Here is a 24,994-nt window from a genome sequence, read left to right as displayed (position 1 = left end):
AAGTCCTCATTTTCTATCCCTTTTATCTCTAAATCCATATTAGGGAACCATTATTATTCATAAACTCTGAGAAAAACACAGACTTGATTTTCATATGTTTTAAAAAATTCTTAGTTCTTTTAAAATAACCTACTAGAGGTAAAAGGAGAAAGCAATGGCACCCCACTCCAGTACTCTTGCCTGGAAAATCCCATGGACAGAGGAGCCTGGTGGGCTGCAGTCCATGGGGTCGCTGAGAGTCGGATAAGACCGAGCGACTTCACTTTCACTTTTCACTTTCACGCATTGGAGAAGGAAATGGCAACCCACTCCAGTGTTCTTGCCTGGAGAATCCCAGGGACGGTGGAGCCTGATGGGAAGCCATCTATGGGGTCTCACAGAGTCGGACACGACTGAAGTGACTTAGCAGCAGAGGTAAAAAGCAGAATACAAATAACAATAATCAACAATTAAGATGTATTTAGTGTAAAACAAATAACTAGTGGGAAAGTGCGGTATAACAGATGGAGCCCATACTGGTGCTCTGTGAGAAACTAGAGGGTTGGGATGGGAAAGGGGAGGAAGTCTCAAGAGGGATGGTATATATATATATGTATATTTAACCATGACTGATTTGTGTTGTTGTATGGCAGAAGCTAACACAACAATGTAAACAATATCCTCTAATTAAAAAAATAACAAAGTAAATAAAATGATGTATTTAAACCTGAAATTTTATTTAAAATTTATTTTTAAATTGTATGTTTTAAAAAAAATAAAACGATTTGCAATTCTAATTTCAATGCCCATCTAGAGACTAAAAACAATATAACTCTTTACGTAGGTTCAGTCTAGAATAAATATATATATAATTTTAAAATAAAACTGCTTAATATTGCAAAGTGTTCCAGCCAAGACTGCTATGAATACTGTGCTGATTCATGACCACCCTTTAGAATCACAGGGGAGTACACAGGAGATGCAAAAGAAAAAAAAAAAAAAAAAGGATCCTGAGAACTCCTGAGAAATAATAATTCACCATGCAAGAATCTTCTGCATCCATGCCATCTGAGACTAAAATTATGCCAACCCACTCCAGTGTTCTTGCCTGGAGAATCCCAAGGATGGGGGAGCCTGGTGGGCTGCCATCTATGGGGTCGCATAGAGTCGGACATGACTGAAGCGACTTCGCAGCAGCAGCAGCAGCTTCCCTAAAATCCTCCACAAATTCCAAATCAGAGTCTGCCTTCTTTGCAATGTTCTTAGAAAATGCCCCTCAAGTCCAAAATAATGACCTTTATATTTCCCACTGTCCTCCACTCCTCGCCAGCCCATTCTGAATTGGTTGAGGTGGGAGGGTGGGGTGTCCTTTCACAAAGTGAGGGCCTGAGCAGGACTTGTTGGGTGAGCTGACTGGCTGCAGGAGGAGGAACATTTCCACCACAGCTTATGACACTGCCCCCCTTGGGTTTAGTGAAGTGTCTCACATTGAAAATGTCTCAGTAAGAAGAGGAAGCATCATGAAGAGGCTAGCAGGCACTGTGCTGGGGCTTTTGTTTGCCCAGGTTTGCTGTGAGTTGGGGCTGCCCCAGAGGGGCATCTGAAGGATTGAGCAGCTGCTGTATTGTTAAGGGAGGGAGAGGAGCTGACAAGTCCTGCAGACTTTCTATCCTTCTCATCATCTATGGGAGTTGTATATGTGAGGGGGGTCAGTTTCAAGGTTTTGTCAGATTTACAATGACCTTCTCCTGTGACTGTTTCTGTTTCTCATCAGGTGTGCAAGGGCTGGATGTGGAGCAGAGTCCCCCAGCCCTGAGTCTCCAGGAGGGAGCCAGCCACGTGCTGAGGTGTAATTTTTCTGCCTCTGTGAACAATGTACAGTGGTATCTTCAGAAACCCAGTGGCCGCCTTATCCACCTGTTTAACATTCCTTCAGGAACAAAGCAGAATGGAAGATTAAATGCCACAACAATCCCTAAAGAACGCCGCAGCTCACTGCACATTTCCTCTTCGCAGACCACAGACTCAGGCACTTACTTCTGTGCTGTGCAACACAGTGCTCCCCAGGCACCTGCAGCCTCTACACAAACCCTCTGTGGGCTCAGCCCCTCCTCCAGCCACAGTCACACTGTGAGGCCACCACAGGGCATTTGCAGTGCAGATTATTTCTTACCTACACCAGTACAGTTTTAATCACAGACACTTTTTGGCCCTACAGATTATGAATTTTGGTCTTTATCTTCCTTTCTCAATCTACATTTCCTTCTGCACTATAGACTTCTAACTTGAAACTAGCAGAAAAGCTGATAAGAGGACAAAAATAAAATAAATATTTAACCACCGTATGCTGAACTGAAAAATGGTAAAAAGTGAAAAGAATTCAAAGAAAAAAATATAACTCCAATAAAGTTGTTATCCTGATTAGTTAGATGACTCAAGAATGTTCAGATCTGCCTCACCAGAATGTGTCCCAACAGACACTTGCATCATCCCATCCTACAAGTGCAGCAAAGTGAACATCAACAATAAACCTTACTCAATGTTCAATATGAGCTTGGTAACTTAGAAGAAAATTATTCTGGATGCAAGAAATCTTAAATCCATTTCACTGTCTATAGTTAAGGTCTGGCAAAGTTGATTCCTTCTTGAGATCTAAGGGATAATCCATTTCCTTGCCTTTTTTAGCTTTGGAAGGCCAACTAAATTCTTAAGTTCGTGACTCCTTCTTGAATCACTAGAACTTCTCGCTCCCATCACCATAGCTCCTTCCTCTTTTGGAGTCAAATATCTTTACGTCTCTGTCTTATAAACTATAAAAAATTATTAAACAGAAAGTGAAAGTGAAATCGCTCAGTGTCTGACTCTTTGTGACCCCATGAACTGTAGCCTACCAGGCTCCTCTGTCCATGGCATTTTCCAGGCAAGAATACTGGAGTGAGTTGCCATTTCCTTCTCCAGGGGATCTTTCTGACCCAGGGATCCAACCCGGGTCTCCCTCACTGTAGGCAGATGCTTTCCCATCTGAGCCACCAAGGAAGTGTTGGGAGACAAGGGAAACTCTCATGGCTTGTGGACATAGTGGAGGGCAAAGGGAAGATGAAAGATGCCTCTTATTTCCTGTCAAGGACTCAGCCAATGAAAAGCCATGGACTCTTATTTACTATAGCCCTCTCAGCTTCCTTTTTCAATTTACATCATTTTAAATTCTTTTCATCAATGTCTTACAGTTTTCAGAGTACAGGTCTTTCACCTCATTGGTTAAATTTGTTCCTAGATACTTTTGATTTTTCAAAATTCAACTAGAAATTGGATTGTATTCTTAAATTCTCTTTCTGATAGCTACTTTTAGTGTATAGAAATGCAACAGATTTCTGTATATTAACCTTGTATCCTGAAACTTGTAATTAACTTTGTTGATTGTTTCTATTAGTTTTTTAGCATCTTTACAATTTTCTGTATGGAGTAGCATACTGTCTGTAATTAGAGACAGTTTACCTCTTTCTTTACAACTTGGATACCAATTATTTCTTTTTCCTGTCTGGTTACTGAGGCTAGGACTTCCAGTACTATGGGAAATAGAAATTGTGAGAGTTGCATCCTTGTCTTGTTACTGATCTAAGAGAAAAAGATTTAGTTTTCCACCATTTAGTATGATGTCAGCTGTAGATTTGTAACAAATTATCTTTATTTTGAGTCATGCTCTCTTTATACCAAATATTCTGACAGTTTTTTTATCATGAATGTTAAATCTTGTCAAAATCTTTGTCTGCATCTATTGACATAGTCATGTAATTTTAATCCTTTATTCTGTTAACATGGTATTTCATCTTGCTTGATTTGTGGATTGTGAACCATCCTTGCACACCTGAAATAAATCTCTCTTGATCATGATGCATGATTCTTTTCATGTTTTGTTGAATTTAGTTTGCTACTATTTTGTTAAGAATTTTTTTGTCTATATTCATCAGCAATATTGGCCTGAATTTTCTCTTTTGTAGAATCTTTGCCTGGTTTTGGTATCAGGATATTGTAGGCCTCAGTGAATGAGATTGAGAGCATTTCCTCATCTTTGATTTTTATGAATAATTTGTAAAGTGTGGGTACTAATTTTTTTTAAATATTCAGTTGAATTTCTTTTTGAAGCATATTGCCCTGGATTTCTGTTTCTCAGGAGTTTTTTGATTACTGGTTCAACTTCAATACTAGTAATTGGTCTGTTCAAATTTTCTTTCTCTTTCACATTCAGTCTTGGAAGACTGTGTGTTCAGAAATTGATCTGTTTCTTTTACAGTCATATTTTAGATTCCAGGAATTTGGACTTGAATAACTTTGGGAGTCCTTATTCAGGCCACCACATTTATTAGAGCAACTCTGTATATCCATTTTCCACCACTCTGGCACTTACTGTTGTCTGCTTGTTTATTTGCCTAGTGACTTGACTATTTCAGTTAAGTTCGTTTTTTCCCACACTGTGCAGCCTATGTATGATGTTGTTCCTCAAAGGATATAGTCTTGGGTACATTCTTAGTTTTGTTTGTAATACAGTTTCTGTAACACAGACCTGGGGGAGGTAAGAAAGGACAGCAGCCAGCCCCTCTGTAGGAGATATGATAACCCTACACTGCAAACTGGAGAGAGAAGGAGCCTTGTGTTCTTGGTTGTATCCACCTTGAGTAGAACTTCCATCATGTTGAGCTGGGGATGGGGAGTGGGTCATGGTACAATTGCCACAGATTCTTTCTGCTATCATGGAGATTTAGTACATTTTATGAATAAATGTGTCTCTGTTACCCTTTTTAGATGCTATATAACCTAAAGACTATGTCCAAAGGCTTTAGTTTCTTAAAAATAATTTTTATCTGTTTTAACTGTTTTGTTGGGGAGTGTATCCATAGATCAACTCACAAAGTCATTCTGGAAGGTACAGCCTTTTATTTATATTATTAGCACAAATAGAATAGGATTAGACAGAATATAATCAACAGGTGAGCTTTTCTTTGAGATTCATTGGCTTTCTCCATCGACAAAGAAAGCTGTCTTCTTGTCTTTAGCCTAAACCTGCCACAAATATAATTCTACCATGGATCTCCATATTAATACAATCATGTTTTCTGAGAGTATCAATATTGAAAAACAGGAATATCCTATATTTTATGAAACTCTAGTTGTACTTAGAGCTATTACCCATAGTATAAAGATTAACAGTCATATCTTCTAAGTTTTGACTCTTCAACAGAAAGCATTATTAGTGTTGGTTTTTATAATATATAATATTAGCATATCAAAGATAGCATAATTATGAGAAGTAGTGTAATTTTTCAAGAATGAAAATGATGAACAAACTATTTAAATACTCTCTGTGTTAGGTCCTCTGTCTCAGAATAAGACCTCGAGAGGAAGATCCGCCAAATTCCTCTGCCCGTGAGATTTTCCAGGCAAGAATACTGGACTGGGTTGCCCTTTCCTTCTCCATGGGGATCTTCCCGACCCAGGGATTGAACTGGAGTCTCTCAGGTCTCCTGCCTTGGCAGGTGGCTTCTTTACCACTAGCACCACCTGGGAAGCCCACTGACTAGGGAAAGGGAAAAGGCCAAACAAGAGGAAGATTTCAGAGGTTCCTGATGTTCTGTCTGCCTGATTTTGTGGGGAGCGCTAGAGCACATGTCAGACTACACTGTACCACTTAGACAGAAGAATTGGATAGTCACAGAAATCAGTTGTTATCTAAGCTGCTGGCAGCAAAACACAGAATTTGGGGACTGAGCACAGATGAAGCTTCTGAGAAAACTTGAGCAAGGTGCCAACAATGTCTAATATGGCCACTGTGACACTTATTCCTGGGAACAACAACAACAAAAAAGCAGGTTTCACTGCTTTTGCTATTATTCAAGTCAAATTCTCCAATGTTCACATTTGTCTTTGAACTTTCTTTGCCTATCCAACCAACCCTCATCTCTTTCTAGCCACGTCTACATGTCTTCCCCAGCACTATCCGCTTTAATCTTCACACTGCTCTGCTCCCTAAGCAATGAAGAACATTTTTTACTCACAAACCCATGTTTCTCTCCTGACCCTGGGTATTTCCTCCCCAACCTTTCCTTCAGACCTCTTACTCTTTGACCCTTGATATTGTATTTTCCAGAATCATCTTCACCATCCAGAAGTGGTGGGTTGTTTTATTCTCTCTCTGATAAAATATCAGCAGAAATGGTCATGTGATCTTACTGACAGCAGAAGCTGAGGAACATCTGTGATACCGATGTGTGTGAAGGAAATGACAGAGTATGCGGATGTCTTAAATCTGTACAGATTCATAATTTAAAACTCACTTTTTATACTTCAACCCTTATCAAAAGTATTCTGAGCAACCCGAATGTCAGCTTAGGATCCATCACCTTGGAAATATTCCATTTGCCTAATTTATATTTTAGGAAAAGTATAAATTGAACTTGATTGGTTTTCTACCATTTTTTAGGGTCATGTAAAATGTGGACACATCTGAAAGATTGTGGCAAAATTGAAGTTCCATCATGGCAAAAGGGCTGTATATTTTCTCTGTTTGGATCCATGACTTTATCTTGTAATGATATATATTATGCTTCTGTGTATCTTCAATAGACTTTAATTAGTATTTATAATTAAAAAAAAAGAAATATCCCTCTGCCCACTAATTTGTAACTTCATGGGTGTCTCTCTTTCCTATTGTAAAATAATGTAATCTCCATTAACATATCGTGCTGTCCTGATATATGAGTTTTTCTAGGAGGTGTTAAGAAAAGGAAGAGGTGGAGAGCAGGAGAGAAATTCTAACCTGCTCTTTACCCATGTGTAAGCAGAGTGTTTCTGATTCCCAATGAAGTTAATTGACAGCAATTCTAGTCTCAATATGGGGAATACTTTCTTTGAGAGAGATTGGTTTACGTGAAAGCACTTGTAAGAGGATGGGGTCTGTTGAAGGCATTAAAGCAGATGTGAACTTAAAGTCAGAGTTGTAGCTGGTTGAGAAGACCAGAAGAGGAACATGAGTTGTCACTGACCTTTGGTGCCAAGAACAATGGACAAGATTCTGGGAGCATCATTTATACTTCTGTGGTTTCACTTAGACTGTGGGTTGTGGTGGACGAAAACTAAGATATCTCATTAATTAAGGGGAATGAGAAAATTGGGGAATGGACAAATTCATGCAGATAGGAACTTTAAGAAGGAAATATTAATCCGTGGACCTAATGACTTTTTATCTCTTTAAACAGGGGTGGGTGGACAAGAGAAGGAAAAAAATGACCAACAGCAGGTGAAACAGAGCCCTCAATCTTTGATAGTCCAGGAAGGAGAGATTTCCATTCTGGACTGTAGGCGAGGAGAACATTTGACTACTTCTCATGGTACAGTCAATACCCTGGTAAAGGCCTTGTATTCTTGATTGTCATAGGTTCAGTTATGAATAAAAAGGAAGATGGAAGACTCACGGTTTTCCTCAGTACGAGTGCCAAACAGCTCTCACCGCACATCACAGCGTCCCAGCCTGGAGACTCAGCCACCTACTTCTGTGCAGCAAGTGCGCAGTGCTCCCCAGGCATCTGGGCCTGTACCCAGATCTGCAGCCGAGGCTCCAGACTCACCCTGCCATGTAGATAAATACACACACACACATTGGTTTGTGCATAAAAAGTCTCAATATATTTAAGAAAACTGAAATTATATAGAATTTATTCTTTGATCAAAATTAGAATTGACTTAGAAAATCAATAGCAAAAAGATATGTTTAGAAACTCCCAAATATTTGGAATTTAGGCATTAAACTTTAAGAAAACCCACTAAAGAAATAATTAGTGGGCTATAAGAAAATATTTTGAAAGAAAATATAGTGAGAACACATACATACAAATATTTATGAGATACAGTTAATATTTTACATAGGAGAGATTTATCTTTTTAAATGCTTATACTGCTGAAGAAAAAGGCTGAGAAAACAATTATGCAAGCTTTCAACAAAAAAGAAGAAAAATTACAACTAATGTAAACTGAAACAAGAACATAATAAAAAATGTCAAATTGGTAAAATAGAAAATGATAGAAATAGCTATGAGATACCAAGTTAATTTTGCTAAAATGATTAATAAAATATACATTCCTAGGTAAAATTATCATGGTGAAAAAAGAGAAAGCACAAATTATAACTATAAGGAATGAAAAGTAAGCAATAATACAGATGCTACAGTGTTAATCCAATATACTCCCTCTGGTGTACACCTGAAACTTTTACAGCATTAATTGGCTATACTCCAATATAAAAAATATATATATAATAAAAAATACAAAAAGGATAATAAAATTCATTAACAAGTATATGCTACTGAGTTATCCCAAGTGGGGATGTGGAGAAAGTTGGGAAATCTGACTTTTTGACAAAGGTGCAATGACAATTCAATGGAGGAATGATACAAGCAAATGATTTAGGCAAGTAACTGAAACTTGGCCTAAATCTCACACCTGATACAAAAATTTAAGGAGAATCTCAAAATGGACCATACTTCCATGTGTGAAATATAAAACTATGAATCCTTTTGAAAAAAAAAATAAAATCTTCAGGACCAATTGTTAGACAAGATGATTTTTGTCATGACACTGAAATCACAATCCATAAAAAATAAACTATTTCATCAAAATTAAAAAAGCTTGCTCTGTGAAAGATACTATTAAGAGAATGAAAAAGACAAACCACAGAATGGCAGGAAATATTTTCACAATGTATTTTCATCAAAGGATGGTATTCAGAATACAAGGTACTCTCTAAACTCAGCAGGAAGAAAACAAGCAATCTAACTGAAAACGAACAACAGGTTCACCCAGACACTTCATGCAAGATCTTTGTTTTAGGGAAATAACCATGTAAATAAACATGTAAACAGATGTTCAACATCATTAACCATCAGGGAAATGCAAATTAAAGCCACAGTGAGATACCAGTCCACATCTTGCTTAAAGGCTAAAATGAAAAATATTGATGATACCAAGTTCTGGCAATGATGTAGATAAAGTGGATCACTCATACACTTCTGGTGGGAAAATGGTACAGTCATTCTGGAAGACAGTTTAGGAGTTCCACATAAACTTAAATATTCACTCACCTTACAGCTCAGCAATCATACTCCTTTATGAGCATTTATACTTGAGAAATGAAAACCGTGTTCACACAAAAATCCGTACATGAATATTCATGGCAGCTGTGTTTGTGATGGCCAAAAGCTGGGAACCAGCCAAGTGTTCTTCATTGTGTGAATAGATAAATATGCTGTCGTACACCCATACAATAAAGTATTACTTATAGATCTATCTCAACTTGAAATAGGGTTAAGTCTCAATAAACCAGTTTAAGTTGAAAATATCATAAGTAGAAAATGAATATAATAAACACTGTGAATCAGAGTCTAGCCTAGCCTAACCTTAAGGTGTGGTACTGAAAGTGAAAAACAGAAGGACTGTATGAGTGCAGAATGGTTGTAGTGGATCAGTGGTTTACCCTCACGATCCCAGGGCTGACTGAGAGCTCAGCTTGCTGTTGCTGTTCAGCATCATTAGAGAATGTATACAGCATGTTACCAGCATGGGGAAAGATAAAAATTGAAAATACAAAGTATGGTTTCTAGTGAATGTATATATACCTTTCTCATAACCATAAAGTCAAAAATTCTAAGTTGGTTCATCATAAGCTGGGGACAGTCTGTAGTGATTAAAGGAAATTTCTATTGATACATGCAATAACCTAGATGGATCTCAATGGTGAGTGAAAAAAGTATCTCGGAAGACTACATGGTACATGCTTACACACTATATTATTACAATTGCATACATAATGTATGAGTTTGCTTTTCAGAATTTTCAAACGGACAAAATATAGACATCAAAAGATCAGTAGTTTCTAGGCGTTATCATGAGTTGCAGGAGTGGAGATAGTATGAAAATCGTTTTCTCTAGATATGTAACAATTCTGTATCAGGATTTTTGTAATGGTACAAAAACCTACACCTGTGATAAGATTTCATAGAGCTATGCATAAAAAAGTGCATATAAAACTGATGTATCAGATTATCATTTATATTTTAAAAATATTTTATCAATATCAATTTTCTGGTATATATAATGTATATAATTGTTATATATAAATATATATGCTACATGTACAATATCATGCTGCTGCCCAGGCTGCTGTGAGCATTCATGATCTCTTCTTTTAAGATACAAGCAAACCAAGGCATCAGCTGCCTGACAGCACTCAGAGGTGAAATGGGACAGGAGAGAAAATGTTTCAACTAAATATGCACTCTCCTCCAAGTATCAGTCATTAACGACACCACTCAAGGAACTTAAAACCAAGGAATTGACACTGTTTTAAAGACCTTGTCTGTACTTTCTTTTCTATTATCTCTATGCCTTTGATTCTTTTTATTAATTCATCCATTAAAATGATGAAACTAAATGGAAGATTGACAACTGTATTCTAAATGAACATGTCAGTTCAGTTCACTTCAGTCACTCTGTTGTTTCTGACTCTTTGCGACCCAGTGGACTGCAGCATGCCAGGTTTCCCTGTCCATCAACAACTCCCCGAGCTTACACAAACTCGCGTCCATTGAGTTGGTAATGCCATCCAACCATCTCATCCTCTGTCATCCCTGTCTCCTCCTGCATTCGATGAACATGTAACAGTTTACAAAACTTCATGCATCACCATCTATGGTGTAGATACAGCTTGTAGGTATTAAGTTTTTTGTTTGAGTGCATTATAATACTATGGCACAGAAAGATCCAGCATGCTTATCTAAACTGTATTTTGCAAGAAGAAAAAATAATAAGCAACTAACTAGTGAGACTGAACAATTTGGGCCAGTGGGATAGAAAATGCGACATGAGGACAATTCCAAGACACATGATCTAATAAGTACAATTCTGCTTATGGAGGCAATGAGACTGAATATTCTGATCCTTCTCAAAATCTAATAAATAAGACTCAATATCATGTTTCAAAAGTATAATTATTTTATTCCTGTCATAAATTCATATAAACACAATCAATAGAATAGACTCTTAAAGTCAGAAGGACTAATTTTTTTTTATCATTTGATGTCAAAGTAATTTTACATATTGAAAAAACTAAGTAGAGCCCTAAAACTCAGAAAAAAATACATTAAAAATTTTGGATAAGACTACATTTTACCAAGAAGACCAAAGATCTGTGAATTTTTAAATAAAGTACTTAGATTCTGGATGGAGCAATATAATTGTAAGCTAAATAAATGACTAGTAAATAGATTACAAGAAGGGTTTGTAGCTTATACTAAATTTTATTTTAGATCTGTTCATGTTGCACCAAATGGCATTATTTTATTCTTTTTTTATAGCTGAATGGTTTCATCATGGGTTTCCCTGGTGGCCCTGCAGTAAAGAATGCATTTGCCAAGCAGGAGACACAGGTTTGACCCCTGGGTCAGGAAGAACCCCTGGAGAAGAAAATGGTACCCCACTCCAGTATTCTTGTCTGGGAAATTCCATGGACAAAGCAGTCTGGAGGGGTACAGTCCATGGGGTTGAAAAACAGTGGGACATGACTTAGCAACTAAACAACAACGGCAACAATTTCATTACACATATGTTCCACATTTTTATCCACTCCTCTGTTGATGGATATTTCATTTTGCTGTACAGCATAAGCTAACACAACACTGTAAATCAACTATAATAAAAAGTTCAAAAACAAAAATCAAATGCTGTTTTAAAGGGGATGGCAAAATTATTGTGTTGAATAATTATCAGTGAATGTCACCTAGCTTGTTCCTCAATTCCCCTCAGCTCAAACCTTTATTACTAATTGCTTTTGTGAAGCCCCCTTTCAGGATCAGCCTAACTTAATTACCAGTGAAAGAAAAATTGAGAGTGTAAAACTTTGTGGTAAGCCAGAATTTTTTTCCCGTCTGTGCACAGACCACATGACGTATGCAAATGACAAATCCCACTTCCTGTTTGAAGGAGTCACACAGGACCTGAGGTTTATATGTATATGTGCTGCCAGGAGCACAAAGACACTCTCAGCTTGAGGCAAAACTGAGCACAATTGTGCAGGGGAATCCATGCCTCATGCCGCTCTCCAGCCTGCTCTGGGTGTTCCTGGCCTTCACCTTCTCTGGTAGGGATGCTCCCAAACCTGGGTGTGTGTGTTCAGGGTGAAAGGCCTGCACTTAGGCATGTGATGCTTCACAGGGACTTGGGGAGGAAAGGAGGAATGGAGAAAACCAAGCATCTTATGATTTCAGTTTGTTTTGTGGGGTGGGGGGAGTGGTCCTAAATGAGTCTAATTCCTACATTATTTTATTCACTGTTTCATCTCTGTTTTCTGATTTCCCCCAAAGGATCCAGTGTAGCCCAGAAAGTTATTCAAGACCAGCCAGACACATCCAGTCCAGTTGGGGAGTCAGTTACCCTGAAATGTCGGTATGAAACAAGTCAGAGCAGTTATAGCATTTTTTGGTACAAGCAGCTTCCCAGTGGAGAGATGATTTTCCTTACAAGGGATGGCCGCTACTCTATAAATGTTGAGAGATCACGTAAATCATCCAGCCTCACCATTTCAACTTTACAATTGGAAGATTCTGCAAAGTACTTCTGTGCTCTCTGGGAACTCACAGTGCTTAAAGTAATAGGAAAAGCTGAACAAAAACCCCCAAGCTTAATAAGAGAAAGCCTCTCTGCTGTAGGACCCTAGCTGAAATACACACCTGCAGATCCCAGACAATAAATGGTAGTCCTGTGGTTGCTTCATCTGTGGTCTGGATCAGAAGATTTAATTATAAATAAAAGCTCCTTCCGTGTCATATGGAAGCAGGTGTCCAGAGTAACTTTCTCCTGGTACATTCTCCTCTTGAATTTTTGACTTTAAATCAACCATACAGAACATGTGTAAAGTTGTCTAAATTTGAAAACTTGCCCCATAATAATATAAAATGACACTTTCACCTAAAGATCCTCACATCACAAATCTTGATATAGTATCTGAAATATATAGTATATATATTATCATTATATATCATCATATATAGTATATATACAGCCACAGCTAAGTCACTTTAGTCGTGTCTGATTCCGTGTGACCCCATAGGAGGTAGCCTACCAGGATCCTCCATCCCTGGGATTCTCCAGGCAAGAACACTGGAGTGGGTTGCCATTTCCTTCTTTAACACATGCATGCATGCTAACTCGCTTCAGTTGTGTCCGACTCTGTGCAACCCTATGGATAGCAGCCCACCAGGCTCCTCTGTCCACAGGATTCTCTAGGCAAGAATACTGGAGTGGGTTGCCATTTCTTTTTCCAATAGTATATATAGTAACATGAAAATCATTTCCTTAGTTCTTTCCTTTTAGGGCTTCCCAGGCAGTAGGGGTAAAGAACTCGCCTGCCAATGCAGGACACGTAAGAGACACAGATTTGATCCCTGATTTGGGAAGTTCCACTTGAGGAGGGCATGACAACCTGCTCTAGTATTCTTGCCTGAAGAATCCCTTGGACAGAGAAGCTTGGGGGGCTACAGTCCACAGGGTCACAAAGAGTAGGACATAACTGAAGTGACTTATCATACAGCCCTTTCCTCTTAGACATCGTGTCAGGGCATATTCAGGGAAGGAGAACTACCAGTGATGTAGAGTAAGAGATTAGTTATAAGGATTATTCGGCTTCTCTTGTGGCTCAGCTGGTAAAGAATCTGCCTGCAATATAGGAGACCTGGGGAGAGTCCCTTGGACTGAAAGGAGATCAAACCCATTGATCCTAAAGGAAATCAGTCCTGAATATTCACTGGAAGGACTGATGTTGAAGCTGAAACTCCAATACTTTGGCCCCCTGATGAGAAGAACTGACTCATTGGAAAAGACCCTGGTACTGGGAAAGATTGAAGACAGGAGAAGGGGATGACAGAGGATGAGATGGTTGGATGGTATCACCGACTCAATGGACATGAGTGTGAGCAAGCTCTGGGAGTTGGTGATGGACAGAAAGGCCTGGTGTACTGTAGTCCATGGAGTCACAAAGAGTCAGACACCACTGAGCCACTGAACTGATAAGGATTATTCACAGGCAGGGGCTAGAGCCAGTGGAAGAGTCTGTTCCATTTGTATTCCAACAGTAAATCCAGATTAAAAATGTTATATTTGTATATGGTGTTGTGTCTGAATTCACTGTAGGTCAACCAGAGTAACATTTGTGAAGGAAAGTTGGATGTGGACAAAAGCATGGACAGACTGTGACATGTATGGAAATAACATGAGGACAATGGAACCCACAAGGTACACCGAAACTTGTCTTTTTCTCTTACCTCCTTTAGGCTGACAGTACTGGGTGACCTTCAGGAGAAGTGGATGTCATTTGCCATCATGCTACAAGCATACTTGGTCAAAGACAAAGATAACATGAGTAAGAGATCTGGTGGAAGGTTGAGGAGTTGTGAGTCAACAATAAATTGAACTACCTGATCAGCAGCAACATTATGAGTTGCCATAGTCCCTGGAGCCCTGCACCAACCTGTGGAACATAGAAACATGGCTACTACATGACAAGTACCTTCCAAATCCTATGCAGACCTCTTTCATGGCCAACCATAAACCAGAACAATACAGATTCTGGGAAACAGATTTCCAGATAGTTAAGTTGACACAGTACAAAGCCACTGTAATAGAGCTTAACTAGTTAACTTCACTCCTTGTTAACTAAGATTCATCATTATCTCTTTGAAGAACAAAACTTTCTAATAAGGACAACAGGAAAATTATGCTTCCTCTTCAGTTCAGTTCAGTCACTCAGTCGTGTCTGACTTTTTGCAACCAAATAAACCACAGCAGGCCGGGCCTCCCTGTTACCAACTCCTGCAGTTTACCCAAACTCATGTCCATTGAGACAGTGATGCCATCTAACCATCTCATCCTCTATCATTCCCTTCTCCTCCTGCCTTCAATCTTTCCCAGCATCAGGGTCATTTCCAATGAGTCAGTTCTTCGCATCAGGTAGCCAAAATATTGGAGTTTCAGCTTCAACATCAGTCCTTCCAACAAACACCCAGGACTGATCTCCTTTAGGATGGACTGGTTGGATCTCCTCGCAGTCCAAGGGACTCTCAAGAGTCTTCTCCAATACCACAGTTCAAAAGCGTCAATTCTTAGGCACTCAGCTTTCTTTATCATCCAACTCTCACATCCATACATGACCACCGGAAAAACCATAGCCTTGACTAAATGGACCTTTGTTGGCAAAGTAATGTCTCTGCCTTTTAATATGCTGTCTAGGTTGGTCATAACTTTCCTTCCAAGGAGTAAGCGTCTTTTTATTTTATGGCTGCAGTCACCATCTGCAGTGATTTGGGAGCCCAGAAAAATAGTCAGCCACTGTTTCCACTGTTTCTCCATCTATTTGCCATGAAGTGATGGGACTGGATGCCATGATCTTAGTTTTCTGAATGTTGAGCTTTAAATCAACTTTTTCACTCTCCTCTTTCACTTTCATCAAGAGGCTTTTTAGTTCCTCTTCACTTTCTGCCATAAGGGTAGTGTCATCTGCATATCTGAGGTTATTGATATTTCTCCCAGCAATCTTGATTCCAGCTTGTACTTCATCCAGTCCAGCATTTTTCATGATATACTCTGCATATAAGTTAAATAAGCAGGGTGACAATATATACTCTTGACATACTCCTTTTCCTATTTGGAACCAGTCTGTTGTTCCATGACCAGTTCTAACTGTTGCTTCCTGACCTGCATACAGGTTTCTCAAGAGACAGGTCAGGTGGTCTGGTATTCCCATCTCTTTCAGAATTTTCCACAGTTTATTGTGATCCACACAGTCAAAGGCTTTGGCATAGTCAATAAAGCAGAAATAGATGTTTTTCTGGAACTTTCTTGCTTTTTTGATGATCCAACAAATGTTGGCAATTTGATTTCTGGTTCCTCTGCCTTTTCTAAATCCAGCTTGAATATCTGGAAGTTCATGGTTTAGGTATTACTGAAGCCTGGCTTGGAGAATTTTGAGCATTACTAGCGTGTGAGATGAGTACAGTTGTGTGGTAGTTTGAGCATTCTTTGGCATTGCATTTCTTTGGGATTGAAATGAAAACTGACGTTTTCCAATCCTGTGGCCACTGCTGAGTTTTCAAAATTTGCTGACATATTGAGTGCAGCACTTTCAGAGCATCATCTTTTAGGGTTTGAAATAGCTCCACTGGAATTCCATCACCTCCACTAGCTTTGTTCGTAGTGATGCTTCCTAAGGCCCACTTGACTTCACATTCCAGGATGTCTGGCTTTAGGTGAGTAATCACACCATCATGACTATCTGGGTCATGAAGATCTTTTTTGTACAGTTTTTCTGTGTATTCTTGTCACCTTTTCTTAATATCTTCCGCTTCTGTTAGGTCCATACCATTTTTGTCCTTTATTGAGCCCATCGTTGCATGAAATGTTCCTTTGGTATCTCTAATTTTGTTGAAGAGATCTCTAGTCTTTCCCATTCTATTGTTTTCCTCTATTTCTTTGCATTGATCGCTGAGGAAGGCTTTCTTATCTCTCCTTGCTGTTCTTTAGAACTTTGCATTCAAATGGGTATATCTTTCCTTTTCTCCTTTGCTTTTGGCTTATCTTCTTTTCACAGCTATTTTTAAGGCCTCCTCAGACAGCTATTTTGCTTTTTTGCATTTCTTTTCCATGGGGATGGTCTTGATCCCTGTCTCCTGTACAAACCTCCATCCATAGTTCATCAAGCACTCTGTCTATCAGATCTAGTCCCTTAAATCTATTTCTCACTTCCACTGAATAGTCATAAGGAATTTGATTTAGGTCATAGCTGAATGGTTTAGTGGTTTTCCCCCACTTTCTTCAATTTAAGTCTGAACATGCTTCCTGTTTATTATGATGTAATTATTCCTCATTCAACCAAAACCAGCTCTCTCCTTCAAAGAGAATACCGAGTTCATTTATCCATTTACGGGTGATGTTCTTTCCTCATCTAGCCGAATCACACTCTCCCATTGAATTCTGTATCTTAACCACTTAGATACACTGAGATGTAAGATTAAATTGTAGTGGCATGTTTTCTTTTACTACAGGCAGGCAAAGAGGAGAGAGAAGTTAAAAAATGGTTAATGTATGCATAAATATATTCTTGTAAAATGAAGATAATTTTATAACTATTATAGCTTTTGTTACTGCAAATGACCACATGATTGTAATTGGTATTTATAACTACCTCATCCGTTACCCATTCCATAACCTCTTTATCATAGTAAGAACCTCCACTCACTGTTGTACTTGACTTCCTATAAAGCAAGCTTCTTATTCAGGAGCAATGCTATGTGAAAAGTCATAAAGGTGAATAAAGTATTCTGCAAGTTCACCACTGTGGTTTTGGCAGAAGTTTGCAAGGCATTGAAGACAAATCCAAGGGTCTAATTTAGTGGAAGAAAATCTTGCTAATAGTCAGGAGAAACCAATATGCTGTGTTCTGGGAAACACCATTAAGAATGACGCCTGAGTTCTCATCACAAGCAATGGCAGTCACAAAAGAAAAGCATTCTCAAAGTTTTTAAAGAAAACAAAACTGTCAAGGAAGCGTCTTATGAGCATGAAAGTGTATTTTTAGGTTGTCTTTTGTGTTAAAAATTACTGCTAAGAAAGTGGAAAGTCAATGTGACTGGAAGGCTATATATGCAATCTATATTACTAAAATGGGAATCAAATGCAGAATATATTAAAAGCTCATAAACCAATATGAAGTGAAAATAGTTAATAATAATGGCAAAATCTTGGAGATCCAATTCAGAAATATTATCTCCAATAGTAGCTAGTAAACATGCAATATGTCCTTGATTTCACTGTTTTTAGGGAAACCCAAATCAAGCCTCACCTGATCCATCTGTGTCCTTTCAGCAACTAGCTGGCTATCACACCAAAAGGATAAGGAAAAACAGTGACTATCTCTAGGAAAGTAAGTGATTAAGTAAATGTCCTAGAAGATTCCATTACTGAACTGACGTGGGGGAAAAAGTAGGTCACAAGCCTGGCCATTGAAGGAAAGGAAGGTTTTAGTAGAATAAAGAGAGTTGATATTTATTGACCTTACTATATGTCAGGCACTGTAGGATGCATTTCCAATTCATTACCTAATTTAAATATCAAAATCCTATGGGACAGGTTTTATTGTTCCAATTATTTTTATCTTTGACAAATGAGACAAAACTTCCCTAGCTGTGAAAAGTGTCTCAAACTTTTATTGTCATCCAGAGTGTACCATTTACAGGGCTCCTTGGAGAAGATTTGGATATGAGGAAGACCTGACCCAGAACAGGATGAATGTGTGTCTCAGTGCCAGTGAAAATATGAGTTTAAACTGGAACCTAAAGAGATCTATGAAGAATGGTTCTATCAAGATCTACAAGACTTTCTAGAACTACAACCAAGAAAATATGTCTTTTTCATCATAAGGGATTGGAACGCAAGCATAGGAGGTCAAGAGATACCTGGAGCAACAGGCAAGTTTGGCCTTGGAGCACGAAATGAAGCAGGACAAAGGCTAACAGAGTTTTGCCAAGAAAACACACTGGTCATAGCAAACTCCCTCTTCCAACAACACGAGAGCCCACCCTACACATGGATATCACCAGAAGGTTAATACAGACATCAGATTGATTATATCCTTTGCAGCTGAAGATGGAGGAAATCTATATAGTCACAAAAAGAAAATCTGGAGCCGACTGTGGCTAAGATCATGAGCTCCTTATTGCAAAATTCAGGCTTTAGCTGAAGAAAGTAGGGAAAACCACTAGACCATTTTGCTGCTGCTGCTGCTAAGTCACTTCAGTCGTGTCCGACTCTGTGCGACCCCATAGACGGCAGCCCACCAGGCTCCCCCGTCCCTGGGATTCTCCAGGCCAGAACACTGGAGTGGGTTGCCATTTCCTTCTCCAATGCATGAAATTGAAAAGTGAAAGTAAAGTCGCTCAGTTGTGTCCAACTCTTAGCGACCCCATGGACTGCAGCCTACCAGGCTCCTCCATCCATGGAATTTTTCAGGCAAAAGTACTGGAGTGGGTTGCCATTGACCATTTTGGTATGACCTAAATCAAGAACCTTATGATTATAGAGTGGAGGTGACAAATAGATTCATGGATTAGATCTCATAGACGGAGTTCCTGAAGAACTGTGGTTGGAGGTTCATAACATTGTACAGAAGGCAGTGACCAAAACCATCCCAAAGAAAAAGAAATGCAAGAAGGCAAAATATTTCTCTAAGAAGGGATTACAAATAGCTGAGAAAAGAAGTAAGAGACAAAGAAGAAGGGGAAAGATATATCCAAATGAATGCAGAATTCCAGAGAATAGCAAAGAGAGATAAGAAATCTTTCTTAAGTGAACAATGCAAAGAAATAGCAGGGAACAATAGAATGGGAAAGACTAGAGACCTCTTCAAGAAAATCAGAGATACCAAGGGAACATTTCATGCAATGATGGGCACAAAAAAGGACAGAAATGACAAGAATCTAACAGAAGCAGAAGAGATTAAGAAGAGGTGGCAAGAATACACAGAAAAACTGTACAAAAAAAGGTCTCAATGACACAGATAACCACGATGGTCACTCACCTAGAGCCAGACATCCTGGAGTGTGAAGTCTAGTGGGCCTTGGGAAGCATTATTACAAACAAAGCTAGTGCAGATGATGAAATTCCAGCTGACCTTTTAACATCCTAAATGAAGATACTGTTAAAGTGCTATACTCATTCTGCCAGCAAATTTTGAAAACTCAGCAATGGTCACAGTGGTAGAAAAGGTCAGTTTTCATTCCAATACTAAAGAAAGGCAATACCAAAGAATCTTCAAACTATTGTACAATTGCACTCTTTTCATAGATTAGCAAGGTAATGTGCAAAATCCTTCAAGTAGGCTTAAGCAGTATGTGAACCAAGAAATTCCAAATGTATAAGTTGGATTTAGAAAAGGCAGAGGAACAAGAAATCAAATTGCCAACATTCACTGGATCACAGAAAAAGCAAGGGAATTCCAGAAAAGCATCTACCTCTGCTTCACTGACTACACTAAAGCCTTTGAATGTGTGGATCACAACAAACCAGAAAATTCTTAAATAGATAGGATAATAGTACACCTTACCTGCCTTGTGTGAAACCTGCATGCAGGTCAGGAAGCAACAGTTAAAACTGGACATGGAACAACAAACCAGTTCAAAATTGGGAAAGGAGTACGTCAAGGCTGTATACTGTCACTCTGCTCATTTACATTGTATGTAGAGTACATCTCACATCATGTGAAATGCTGGGTTGGATGAATCACAAGCTGGAATCAAGATTGCCAGGAGAAATACCAACAACCTCAAATATGCAGATGATACCACTCTAATGGCAGAAAGAGAAGAGGAACTAAAGAGCCTCTCGATGAGGGTGAAGAAGGACAGTGACAAATTGACTTAAAACTCAACATTCAAAAAACTAAGATCATGGCATCTGATCCCATAAATTCATGGCAAATAGATGGGGGAAAAGTGTAAGCAGTCACAGACTTTATTTTCTTGGGCTCCAAAATCACTGTGGAAGATGATTGCAGCCATGGTATTAAAAGATGCTTGCTTCTTGGAAGGAAAGCTATGACAAACCTAGACAGCATATTAAAAAGCAGAGACATCACTTAGCTAACAAAGGTCCATAGAGTCAAGGCTATGGTTTTCCAGTAGTCACGTATGGATGTGAGAGTTGGACGTTAAAGAAGGCTGAGAGCCGGAGAATTGAGGCTTTCTAACTGTGTTGCTGCAGATCTGTGAGAGTTTCTTGGACAACAAGGATATCAAACCAGTCAGTTCTAAAGGAAATCAACCCTGAATATTCATCAAAAAGACTGATGCTGAGGCTGAAGCTCCAATACTTTGACCCCCTGATATGAAGAGCCGACTCATTGAAAAGACCCTGATGCTGGGAAGAATTGAGAGCAGGAGGAGAAGGGAGTGATGGAGGACGAGATGACTGGATGGCATCATCCACACATGGACATGAGTTTGAGCAATTCTTGGGGATAGTGAAGGACCGGGAAGTCTGGTGTGCTGCAGTCCATGGGGTCATATAGAGTCAGACACGACTGAGTGACTGAACAACAATAAGACTTCCATTGAGTATTTATGAATGTTTGTTAAATGAACAAAGCTTGATTATCATAACATTTACTCCCATGTCTTCAACAGAATTTTCCTCAATCCTAGACTTGGATTTATTGTTTATTGTCCATTTTGTTCACAATTTATTGTTCATTTTGTTCACAGTAATAACCCTCTGTTTATACTATTGGAGTCGTTTGTTTGGCAGGTATTCCGTAAAACTGGAAGATTGTTTTCAGAATAATTTGAACAATTGTTCAACATAATTTTCTCATTAAATTCATGAATAATGATTTATTGGCTCATTCAGGATACAAGTAATTCTTGAGTGTCTACTGTGTACCAAGCTCTCTTATAAACATTGAATTACATGGCCTTTGAAGTAAATTTTAAATATAAGAAGGTTAGACACAAATGAAAACTTAGGTCAACAAAGGAGAGTCATATGACTGCAGTAAGGCAGTCAATATAATTAAAACACTGCTAAGGAGTGTTTAGGACCAAGAAAGTACAGATGAGTACAGAGGTATTACAAGTAAGATGTGTGTGCTGTGTGCTAAGATGCTTCATTCGTGTCTGACTCTGCGAGTCATGGACTGTAGCCCACCAGGCTCCTCTTTCCAATGAATTTTCCAGGCAGAATATTGGAGTGGGTTGCCATGGGCCCTTCTCCAGGGGATCTTCCTGATATAAGGATTGAAACTGGGTCTCTTAAGTCTCCTGTTTGGCAGGTGAGTTCTTTACCACTCATGCCATCTGCAAAGCCCATTTACCTGCAAACTTGAGGGGTTTTTCAAAAAGTTGCTTGCTGACTTTTGGTCCGGATTTAGATCTGCAGTTTTTCTCTTCAGTCACAAGAGGCGGCTGATTCATCTGAAAACTGTTTATTTCTGGGAGAAGGGAATGGAAATTTATTTTCCATTATGTGCCCCTCAAAAGGAAAAATGACATGCTTTCACTTTCTTTAGACAACTTGTGCTTTATTATCACATGTTGAATGTATGTGGTCAAGAATTCAGGTTAGCCCAATAGCCTAAGCCCTTTCCAAGTACCTTCCTAACACGCTTTCCCATTTCCCTGCTCTGATAATCCCTTCCCTTTTCTATTCCTGATACCCTTTTTTCCCTCCTTCAACTTTTTCTACCACTCACACCCACCTCCACCCCACCTCCACTTTGTTTGCCTTCATTTCTGTCTATTCCTCTGCCTTAGCATCCTTGCTGCACAACATCCACAAGCATCGGCATAGGGAACATGAGGATTAAGGACCAGTGTTTAAGGAGAAGGTGAACACCATCTATGTCAATCAGTTAGTTTATTAAGAACAAATGCATGGAAAATGTCTACCTAGTTGGCAATAGATGCATGATTCCAGGAACCCTTACAAGAGCTGCTAAAAGTTCTAGGATGTGTAGCTATTAGTCTCAATGTTATTAACTTTTCCTGTCTCCCAGAGCACATCACTGCCTACTTTTGAATCTCCAATCAATTTTCTGGAATATGGATGGAAGTTTTCATCATTTTACAACACAGAGCTCAGTACATTTTTCTGGGATTAAACACTGTGTTCCTCAAGCTTCATGGAGCATCAGCCAGTTTCTTAAGAAACAAATGAAAGACCAATGGTTGTGCATAGACACATCAATGTGATTGATGTTCCTTTTCCAGAGCCAGACATTAAACTTCATAGATGATTTCACTGTGAGCTGGGGATGTTTCACCATCTTTGGGGGACATGACTAAAACCTGGGAGGAAGACATAGATAAGGAACTGCCTGATCATTGGCTGAGAAGGTCCTGGCAACAACACAGCAGTATCTGCACTGGTTGTAAGTTTTTACTGACAGCTGTTGCCTCTGTTCTCTGGAACCTCCTCAAGCCAAGGATCAGACACAAGCCTGAGCTCTGGGCCCATGGTCCTAGCTTGTCTTTGAAGTATGAGGCTGGTGACTGGAGTAACTGTGTTTCTGACCTTGGGTAAGTGTTCTGTGTCTACAGGGGATGACTTTGAGGGCAAAGGGCCACACAGAGTCACTTACTCTCTACTCTTCTCTCTGTGCTTTATTCTGCATTATAGTGATGGAACTGAGAAATGATCTGTGGGTTTGCTAAAGAGGCCAGTCTTCTACATTATGGTTTAAATGATAGCCACGATACCAGAAGAGTTCTTAGCAGTAAGCAGGTTGTAAGAATTGTCTGGGCTTATTAAGGCAAGGACCCATGGAACAAAGCTTATGGAATCTCTGATTCTTGCCACGTATCTTTGGTATCTATAATTTTGTTGTTGTCCAGTTGCTAAGTTGTATCCAATTTTTTTTATGACCAAATGGACATCAGTATGCTAGGCTCCTCTGTCCTCTACTATCTCCTGGATTATGCTCAAATTCATGTCAATTGAGACTGTGATGCTGTTTAACCATCTCATCCTCTGATGCCCCCTTCTCCTTTTGCCTTCAGTCTTTCCCAGAATCATGGTATTTTCCAATGAATCAGCTCTTCTCAGCAAGTGGACAAAGTATTGGAGCTTCAGTTTCAGCGTCAGTCTCTCCAGTGAATATTTAGGACTCATTTCCTTTAGGATAACTGGTTTGATTTCCTTGCAATCCAATAATGAACATCCACAATATTTTTACAGGACATAAGTAGAAACACTGGAATAGGGGTTAGGGCCAGATAGTTACAGGAGGTTTATGCCTTTGATCCACAGAATTACACTGATTTGTGCTCTGGAGTTAATTTGATTTCTTAACCCCCCAGGGAACGTGTTTGATGCTAAGACCACCCAGCCCAGCTCCATGGGTTATCCTGAAGGAGAGGAGGTAACCCTGCCTTGTAACGACTCTACCATTAGTGGAAATGAGTGTATATATTGGTATTGGCAATATCCCAAGCAGAGTCCACAGTATGTCATTCATGGCTTACGAGACACAGTGAACAGCAGCATGGCCTCTCTGACCATCACTTCAGACAGAAAGTCCAGCATCTTGGTTCTGCCCCAGGTCACCCTGAGAGACACCGCTGTGTACTACTGTGTCCTGAGAGAGGCACACTGGGGCAGATGGGGCTGCACCTGTGCAGTATCTCTCTTGTGGGAAGAAGGGGGGACACAGCAGGGGGAGCAGTCACGAGAGCAAATCTAGAGTCACTCTAGAAGGAGAGTCAGAGAGCAGTAAGAGATGAGGAAAATGAAGGGAAGGAGAAGGGAAGAAGATGCATAAAGAAAAGAAAAAAAGGACAAGGAATAAGTGCTTCATTGGTTGATGTGGCTGAGACAAATTATGGGTATACTAAGAATCCTAATTACAAGATAGAAATAAAGTGAGAAGCATGAGCAATTTTTCATGGTTCTTTCTTGTGTCAATAAAATGTTAGTTCCAGTGTGTTAGTCTTAACCTAAAAGTGAGAAAAATACAAATAATTCTCATTGTTCCAAAGACTTTTTTCATGTCCAACTCTTTGCCAACTCAAGAACTGTAGCCCTCCAGCCTCCTCTGTCCATGGGATTTTCTAGGAAAGAATATTGGAGTGGGTTACCATGTCATTCTCCATAAGATCTTCCCAATCCAGGGATCAAACCTGGTCCTTTGTCTCCTGCATTGTAGGTGGATTCTTTACCACTGTGGCACCTGGGAAGTGGTCCAGTATTCTTTATAATGTCTATGTAGTACTCTGAAATATTCTATTATTAACTCCTTTTCCATTAATAAATATTTGTTTCTATTACTGTGCTATCATAAAGAGTGTTGTCTTTATATATCTTTGTAGATTGACTTTTGTATATATGGAGATATGTCTATTGTAATGGAATTTCTGAAACTGGAATGGGTGTTTGC

General features: G+C 39.1%; 1 pseudogene and 3 gene segments (V, D, J or C); all 4 read left to right on the top strand.

Annotated features, from left to right (window-relative positions):
• The first annotated feature begins 1,490 nt into the window (after positions 1-1,490).
• On the top strand, positions 1,491-2,172 carry LOC129621946 (T cell receptor alpha variable 22-like). The segment is given in 2 exon segments: positions 1,491-1,551; positions 1,754-2,172. Coding segments are annotated over 2 exon segments (471 nt in total).
• A 4,861-nt stretch (positions 2,173-7,033) lies between these two features.
• LOC129620447 (T cell receptor alpha variable 23/delta variable 6-like) lies at positions 7,034-7,610 on the top strand (annotated as a pseudogene).
• Positions 7,611-12,111: 4,501 nt separating this feature from the next.
• LOC129621945 (T cell receptor delta variable 1-like) lies at positions 12,112-12,736 on the top strand. The segment is given in 2 exon segments: positions 12,112-12,160; positions 12,384-12,736. Coding segments are annotated over 2 exon segments (402 nt in total).
• A 10,362-nt stretch (positions 12,737-23,098) lies between these two features.
• On the top strand, positions 23,099-24,301 carry LOC129621944 (T cell receptor alpha variable 26-1-like). The segment is given in 2 exon segments: positions 23,099-23,138; positions 23,919-24,301. Coding segments are annotated over 2 exon segments (423 nt in total).
• The last annotated feature ends 693 nt before the right edge of the window (positions 24,302-24,994 follow it).

This window comes from Bubalus kerabau, chromosome 10 (genome assembly GCF_029407905.1).
Source record: "Bubalus kerabau isolate K-KA32 ecotype Philippines breed swamp buffalo chromosome 10, PCC_UOA_SB_1v2, whole genome shotgun sequence".
NCBI classification, from domain to species: Eukaryota; Metazoa; Chordata; class Mammalia; order Artiodactyla; family Bovidae; genus Bubalus; species Bubalus kerabau.
The sequence above is the reverse complement of the archived record's forward strand: the minus strand, read 5'-3'. Positions and strand labels throughout refer to the sequence as shown.